The sequence below is a fragment of the Anarrhichthys ocellatus genome, unplaced genomic scaffold, assembly GCF_004355925.1.
Source record: "Anarrhichthys ocellatus isolate YVR2014 unplaced genomic scaffold, GSC_Weel_1.0 scaffold36, whole genome shotgun sequence".
NCBI lineage: Eukaryota > Metazoa > Chordata > Actinopteri > Perciformes > Anarhichadidae > Anarrhichthys > Anarrhichthys ocellatus.
Genome location: NW_022280066.1, coordinates 1,374,553 through 1,383,200, shown reverse-complemented (window position 1 = coordinate 1,383,200; position 8,648 = coordinate 1,374,553). Strand labels below are relative to the sequence as shown.

The 8,648-nt window shown below is 42.4% G+C and overlaps 1 protein-coding gene across 7 annotated transcripts in view; it reads right to left on the bottom strand.

The window, feature by feature from the left end:
- Window positions 1-8,648, bottom strand: part of LOC116393965 (zinc finger MYM-type protein 4-like) — a 30,807-nt gene that overhangs the window by 20,873 nt on the left and 1,286 nt on the right. For all 7 annotated transcript variants that reach the window (XM_031866700.1, XM_031866702.1, XM_031866701.1 and 4 more), the window contains exons 2-10: window positions 6,328-6,940; window positions 5,228-5,280; window positions 4,989-5,138; window positions 4,636-4,699; window positions 3,468-3,664; window positions 3,087-3,211; window positions 2,088-2,310; window positions 1,732-1,947; window positions 930-1,080 (exon numbers count right to left, since the gene is read on the bottom strand). In XM_031866700.1, coding sequence (XP_031722560.1) covers window positions 930-1,080; window positions 1,732-1,947; window positions 2,088-2,310; window positions 3,087-3,211; window positions 3,468-3,664; window positions 4,636-4,699; window positions 4,989-5,138; window positions 5,228-5,280; window positions 6,328-6,940 — 1,792 coding nt within the window. The remainder of the gene's footprint in view (window positions 1-929; window positions 1,081-1,731; window positions 1,948-2,087; window positions 2,311-3,086; window positions 3,212-3,467; window positions 3,665-4,635; window positions 4,700-4,988; window positions 5,139-5,227; window positions 5,281-6,327; window positions 6,941-8,648) is intronic.

Sequence of the window (8,648 nt, the reverse complement as noted above, 5' to 3'; positions counted from 1 at the left end):
AAAATTTCTACATTTCTGTTTTTTTCTGTCAAGATGGGGTGCTGAGTATTTTATTAATGAGAAATAAAATGAACTTTTTTGATTTTAGCAAATGGCTGCAATGAAACAAAGAGTGAAAAATTTAAAGGGGTCTGAATACTTTCCGTACCCACTGTATTTAAAACACTGACAGCAGGAAGCTGTACTCACAGGTGGAGGTCTGTTTAGACCTCCACCTTTATCCAGGCCCAGCTCCACTCACATCTCAGCCCTGCGTCAAGCTACGCTACACAACCAGCCTCCTCTCCCTGGAGCCCTTTCACCTCATCATCTCATCAGTATCTGGGCCTCATCATCGTGGTCATGAAAGTTATTCTGACTACGAAATCATCCTCATTCTACTTTGAGTTAAAAAAAAACAACAACCTGCAACCAGATGCGCTGGTGTTCCGGTTTAACGTTAATGAGTGACCGCGTGAACTGAACCGGAACATGGGGGGGGCTGCATGTTTCATCACGTTACGTTTTTTCCTTCTAAATCGCGATAATGACGAACGTTAACAGTCGACAAAGTTCCGCATGCAGTGGACGTTAACTTAACCCAGCAAGTCTGACCTGTAATGGAACATAACGTAAATTAAACTTTAACGGAGGGAAATGAAGACGCTGTACACATCTGAACGCTGATTGGCCAAGACTCGACACGTCAAAGATGTTCTATTGCGAAGATCACATCACATTTTCTCCTCGTCTCACTCCAATCTGAGAAACGCTGGCTGGCAACTCACCATAAATGAACGACATGAAAATATGAATATAACACATTTCCATGACTTTTCCAAAACTTTTGGGATTTTATTTTTTTCCAATAACCATTTTAAAATTCCATGACTTTTCCAGGTTTTCCATTGACCGTACGAACCCTGTGGCACGTGTGTGTGTGTCCTTACCAGTGAGGATGTGTCGCGGTGGTCGACTGCGTTCCACACAAGCAGCTGAACAGTAAAGCTGGACTTTGCCTCTTTGGTCTCGTTCCATGATGGTGAAAGACACTATCGCCATTTTGTGACAGTAGGCACACTCAACAGTCTTTCTGCAACTCTACGCAAAAACACAAATAGAATTCAAGAAGTTTGCATTTACTTGACAAACATGAGAGTGCAGTGTGCGATTTCTGATGTTATGTGATTTGTGGGTACTTGACACTCACATCCTATTGCCATTTGGAGCCACGAATACGAAAACATGTGGTCTCAGTTCTCATTCCAAAAGTCAAAATTTGTTGAAAAATATAGATCTAATCAGTTCCAACTAAACATTCTGCTTCCATATTTGATTTCTTTAAGAGCTTCATTTAGAAACCTCATTCAAAGCTTTGAATGTACATAAATGAGGTTTGGTAAAGCCCTCCGACGATGGCTACTTTGCTAATGGGTTCACAGTGAAAGCGGTGGAGAGGAGGAGACCAGTGTGTATTTTATCTCTGACAACTTTGGCAGCTGACTTACACTTCAAGCATGTCAGTAAAAAAAGGGGGTTGGATAAACTCTAAGTGGAAGCTATGTTTTTCTAGTTGCACGTACGAAATGACTAAAAGAAAGGTGAGAGCAATGTTCATGATCTTAGTGGTATTTCTTTTTTCTTCCTCCAAAAGTTTCTCCGTTGAAAAGTTTAAGAACCACTGGCCTTAATGTTCATCATACATGTTCCTGCCATAAATTCTGAACAATCCTTATTTTAAAAAATGCATACCTGCTTGTAGGTGCCAATACAGGTGGGACCACAGAAGTTGAGCTGAGATCTGTCGATTGTGAGCGTCTGACAGGAGCCTGAGCTGCTGCTACAGTAAAGTCCGCAGCCTTCGCAGCAGTTCATTGCTAGGTGCCGCATCTTGCGCCATGTAACAAAGCAAGCATCGCTGCAGAGTCTGTGCAGACGGCCTTGATGGGTGACCTCATGCTCGATTTGCTGCGAAGATGATAAGAGTCAAACACAAGGAGAAGGAAGAATTAGACCGTAAAGACGAGAACCGTGGTAATTACTGCCGATTTGGCTTCTTAAAAAAAAAATCTGCCGTTACTGTAGAATCTGGCTTTTGTGTCTCTTACCCTATTAGAGACTCTACAGACACTACAAACGGGTTTGTCAAGCGGTCGCTCCACTGGTTTCTCAGGCGGCTTCTCGGGCTTCCTCTCTAGTCTTTTATCAGGAATCTTGTCAGTCTGTTTCTTCTTGTGTCTAAAGACAGACAGACAGAACTGGCCACAGAAGTTAATGAAGGTGTTGTCGTCTCCTGGAATCGTGATCATGTCCCTGGGCTGAAGGATCTCCCTGCAGAGAGACACGCACAAGAGGTAAATACAGTAGTCAGGCTAGGGGATGGAACGTACTAAAGAGGCAAACGAGGACGAAAAGTTAAACATTGAGGTGAAATGAACATACATTATGCATTCAAGCAATAGTGTCAGCAAGTTTATTACCTCAACAAAACTTAAGAAGTCGGTATGAAACCGTTTCTTTTTTGAGTCATGCGGAAAAAGATATGAATACATAATGAAACTTAAAATTACTAAAACTGAAACAATCACTTGTCACTTCAAAGAAAAATGACGATGTGTACAGTGAAATAACGGCAAAGAAAACCTACAAACACACACGTATATAGTGTTTTGGTGAGGAAAATAGCTTTTTATATGTACAGTATATAGGATTTAGGGATTCTACATGTGCCCCAATGAACACACAACTTCTCAATGAGGCCACCATAGAATTAAATGGTCATACAGTAGATAAAAAAAATTTTAAAAAACAAATGCAGTGATCCACAAAAGGTGCTTTATTATAAACTTAATCAAAAAAGCTATTGTGGTCAGCAATATGGTGGAAATGTCTTGAGGCAAACTTTACACTCCCATATTTGCCGGTTGCAAGAAAACACCCTAAAATACATACATAGTTTTGATTCGAAGCAGGAGTGCACAGTTTGACCGTGAGTGTTTTCATGTGCTAAATGAATACAACTCATATAAGCCAACTGCCAGCTTATGTCAGCTAAATGAAGGCCTGATTTAAGTTCATACTGATGTCAAGTGGAAACAAAGATGTACCTGTTGCACTGGAAACAGGACCGGTTCTTGTTGGCTGCAGGCAGGTGGCCGGTGAGACAGACCGTGGAGCAGAAGAGCTGTGTGGAACCTTTTCTTTGGAATGCTGTTTGGCCTTTCAGCAGAACCTACGGCCATTTACAAAACCATGAGACATTAAACCAACAAGAAATAAAACCCTACATCACGGCCAAAAGCCCCGACACATTAAAAGTTGTATCTGCTCATCATGTGATTAACTAGATCAATATAGTACATATTGCAATATTCCATGTCAATTACAATGCATAGAACATGATTGCTGTTCACTCTTTAACTTTTCCCTAATAATATGCACGTCTATGCAGAGGGCTCTTGTTACGCAGGACTAAGTTACACCAGTACCTTAGAGCAGCCACTGCAGCGAACGCTCCCAGGAACGGAGGGCGGAGGTGGGCGGGGGGGTGCTGGTACCAAAGCCGGTAGTGAACTTGGGATTGGAGCTGGTGGTCTGAGAGGGAAGGGAGCCATGGCTTGTAGGACAGCGCTTCTACCTGGGATAAAAATGGTCGCCGTAGAAGGAGCTGAGACTGCTGCTGGAACTTGAGTGGATAAGAGGGGAAAGGTTGGTAAACAAGAAGATATATTAACAATAGAACACACACGCATGGTAACTGTGCAGTTCTGATGCACTTGCTGCAGACAGACACAGATGTATCTGTTGAGCTATTCTGGTGAACCAGCGTGTACAATATCACTGCCTCCGAACTGGAATATCTTGATTGAATGCAGTTGTTATTAATGCTTAAAAGGCACACTTAAATCTATGATTTGTCAAAATGTCTGGTGTTAAAAGGTCTACTGGTAAATGCCCGTACCCGTGGTTTTCCTGTCAGCCCAGTAAATCAGTATAAATAGATACTACCGAGGGAATTATGGCCGGTTTAACTTCATGAACATATTTACAATGCAGCGGATGAACCTACATGTGTGACAAGTCATCCTGATTTCAGAGCTCTCATGCAGATTCACAGAAATGTTGACAAAGTTGTTCATCCCTCCTTGCAGGATATCTGTCCTGCTAACCGATCCAACCACACAGGAGGATTTTAGTACAGCGAGTTATAAATGTGGACGTGTGTTTTGGCAGGTGAAGGACTACATTTTAAGGTGGGTGTACCACCTAACATTTGACAATATAAAAGATTTAGAAAAATACTACAAAAGTTAAAATATGGCTTGTTACGCATGTCTTGAGAAATGAGTGGCACTAACGGAAGGTGGAAGCAGACAGTAGTTATTTGGCTCAAATAAAACCACTGGTTTGGTCCTTTAAGCGTGGTCAAACTAACCCAAAAGCTCTTGCCGGCAATAACCTAACTGCCCACAGCATTTCCTGTTCATGCGTTGAAGCCACTGACTTTGACCAACAACCCACATTAGTTTCCTGCTGATGTCTCTTTCTTATCTACCTGACAAACATGAACCGGGCACAAGACGACCGCTACAAAATATAAACTCTGATGTTCAAATGAGAAGAAATAGGTCACAAAGAACAAAGAAGTGAACTCACCAGAAGGGGATGTAAAGGTGTTCCCTCCACCTACAGAGTAGACGGAGCTGATCCTCAACTCCTCCTGAAATAACCACACATCAAGATATCAGATTTGGTTTAATTGGGCATTTCCAGGCAGTACTGTTGGAAGTCATATAATCAAATTATTGATTTGAAGACAACAAGAATAGTTTCTGTATTGCTATAAAAACATTCTAGAATTAGTAACAATCAACACACAGTATGAGCCGTCAGCAGCTTCAATCCAAATATACCATTCGATTCTGGTGAAATCCTCTCCTATTATTACATATGGAAATTACAAATCTACACATACTGAACATAAACAGCAGATCTCTCCTCACACCTACCTCCTGATTCTCCAGCTCCTCTTTGATCTGTCTGATGGAGCTCTGAGGCAGTAAAGCGTTGTCGTAGCCCTCATCGATTGGCTCATCTTTGATATTGATTGTAGTAGGCAATGGGGGAGTACTGTCCTCCATCGGAGCTGCCTCTGACCTCTGAAATAATAAAGAGTATTCATAATCACCTGCTGAAGGTTCAAAGATTTTAGAATTGCAGTTGCATGACAATCTTTCCAGATCCCTACCTCTCCCTCCTGGCTATCTTCAGTCTCCTCTGTCTGGTTCAGGACACCTCCATCTGACAGAAGGGTAGAAAAGAAAACAAATAGAATACATAATGTAGAATAAAATAGAGAGAAACTAAGCAAACAAGGATGCCATTTTCATGTGACGACCCGAGAACTTGTTGAACAGTTTAGTTATATATGCTGAGAATACAAATGAATGTCCAACCAGAGCCAATGGTGCAACCACAGAGCACGAACTACATGCGATGACAAGCCAAAGTCACTTAAAAGGCCACTGCAGTCATTTACACTGCACCTTCATAAAGATGACAGACTTACAAGAGACAGATTTTATGAAAAAGATTGAACATTAACGCAGAGGTCAAGACATCTCGACTTATGTTGCATTCCATTTGAACTGGGAAGGCGGACCAAGTACTCAGGTGAAAATGTCAAACTGGAACACCGTCCGAACTCTCGGATGAACCACACCAGGACAGACCTCAAAAAACAATGGCTGCTCTGCTCATCAATAGTAAAAAAAAAAAAAAAAAAAAGTTGTAGCAATATGTTGTTTATTAGCACTTCTATCCCACTAAATCAGTCATACTTATAATACTGTCCAAATCCCATCTGTGACCATGTTGCTGTGAACTGGTATGGCTATAGCAAACCCCACTGAGTTTTTGGGCTTGTTGTACTGCAACGCAGTCAACTCGGGTGGGACGTCTTTCCAAGCTTCTAATTCCAGTTTACGAGGTAAATAGAATGCCCAAGTCTCAAGTATAGGTCAAGGCCCCTCCAAATACTGGACCATACATTGGCCATAATAAAACTCAATTGTGTCTTTCATGAGACCCTCCCTGCCTGGTTAATGCCCATTTCTTCCAAAGCTCTAATAAACCTGGTGCCATCACAATGACATCATCAGGGTTATTTTTCTCAGTCTGCAGGAAGCTCCCTCTGGAGCCACAGAGGACATTATACAACTGTGTTCACAGGCTGAACAGCACTCTCTGTGACAAATGAACTGAACTCAATGTGTAAAATATGGCATTAGTGAGCAATCTTGTCCTTTACAACTGTCTAAATTCTCTTGTGCATGCAGCTTTCTTTACCTCGGCTGTTTTCAGGTGTGTGGTCCTTTGAGGAGTGAGAGGTGTTAGCAGACTCTGTGCTCCCTTCCCTCTCTTCCTCCTCCTCCTCCTCTCTGGGCTGAAGGGCAGAGGGTTCGCCTGGAGTTGCGTTGTTTCCGAATCTTGGTTTGAATGCTTTTCGGTTTGCCTTACCCACATTAGCATCCTCCAGGCTGCCCATTGGCAGGGAAAAGTGCCAGTTTTCATCTTCTTCTTCGTCATCTTCCTCCTCTTCCTCTTCTTCTGGCCCAAACGCAGGAAGGCCATCCAGTGCGTCATCACATGCGGCCCCTCCACTTCCTCCTCCTCTTTCGTTAGCTCCCATGGTAAACGAGGAGGGTCGGACCGTGGAAGGGGAGGAACTGCGAGGAAAGGATGACTCTCCCACCCCCTCATCCATCTTTTCTTCTTGACTGCTGCCGTTGCTATCCTCTTCTTCTACTGGTTGGTGTTCCCCTTGTCCTGAAGTTTCTTCTACTGCCTTTGTCTCGTCCTGACCTCCACTCCGGGAAGAGCTGGCAGAGCCCCTGGAGGAGTCAGCAAAGTCTCCAAGCCCCATCACTTCGTCAAACACTCTGGACAGGCGCTGCTCGTGCTGTAAGGAAGAAAAAGGTTTGGGAATTCCTGTTTAGCACTCAAAGAAAAATGCACATTCATCTTCAATTCCTCACTGTCAAACCTAATAACTGCTTTAAACCTCAAAGTAACAAAATATTCATTATTGAGAAACTGTTACTCCAACTATAAATACTATAGCTGCAACTTTATCTTCAAAGATTTACTAAACATATCACACACTTCTTTACTCAGACTCATTTAAGGAATAAAAACACCTGATCATCTGTTTTTACATTTTTGTATTTTCAATTTAATGAACCATCAGATTGTGAAATGACCCACAAACCTCCAGCTAATCTCATCTCAGACAACAATGTGACAGTGTTTACCTATGTGTCAGCTGCACATAGTGTGGGACATTTGTACATCACAACTGTACTTTTCACTTTAAATTATGCACTGGGCAATCGAAAGCTAAGCACTGGTGTATCTACGGTTACCTGTAACATCAGTGGTTACATTTTAAGGCCTTTGTAGACCTTTATGTTCTTGTCGTAGCGGGAAGAGCACAGGTGGATCTAAATCACACAAATTATGGCTCTGGTCCATTTAACAGCCATATCACAGACACAACATGCACAATACCAGGGCTGTGTAGGTGCAGCCACCTTTAATGTTGTTGATTACATTTGTGCCGTTCTTGTTATCGCATGTCAAAATGCTGACCACAGAATAAGGTATATTAGTCCAACTACTGCATACAGTGCAGGTCTGTCTTCATCCACTATAGACATGAGTGCCAAACAAGTGCCTATACTGCACACAGACTGCCTACAATAACAAACCCATTTTAGATACAAATGGCTGGAAAGCCAAATTCAAGCCATCACCATCGCATAATAACATAAGTAATAACACAAAAGTGACAGTACTATGCACAAAAATCACATCAATCTACGTGTGTTTCAGTGTGTTTGAATGTTGAGCTGGGAAGAAATAATGTAGTCTCTCCGTCTATGAGGTAAGGTGAGCATATGTTTGGGTTAACACGAGGAACCGTACAATATCATTAAATAACGTCCTCCCCTCACTGAATACAAGCTCTTCGTGTCCACGTTTAAGGGAACTAGCTAAACGAACCTTAATGCTATCAATGTCTTGCTATTGTGGATTCTAGTGATCCAGGCCAAATGCTGTCCGGTGTGGAGAAGGCGTCCCACCAAACCCCATTCAACATTCATCAAATGTATCGCGTTCTGGCACACTTGTAAACGTATACCGAAACACTCACCAAGTGATCCAGTGAGAGATCTTAGTAGTCGCTGGAGTTTGAGTAAACATTATGTTTAAGTAAGTAACTCGCATGCCTAGTACTTAAATTCAATAAAATATCCACTTTTTATTGTTCGCAGCAGCCCTCCGCGATGCAACCTTTGTGGAACCAGTCATCAGCTGCGGTGCTGGGTTAATAAATGCTGCTGGGGTTCATCAGAAGCCCTGCGTCATATCCTATGGAATATGGTCGTTTTCACATTATCAAGTCGTCCGGCTGTTATAGGCGCAGCTTGGCGTGGCGGTGTGTATCAGTGCAGGATAGCAGCGAGCTACGGGTTCGTAACGGTAGGCTAGCGAGCTAACGTTAGCTTCAATATGCACATCCCGACTAGAAGCTAGCCCACTATAACGGAATGTCATGTAGATATCAGCAAACCAATTTATCGTTTGAGTGTTGCTTTGAATATATT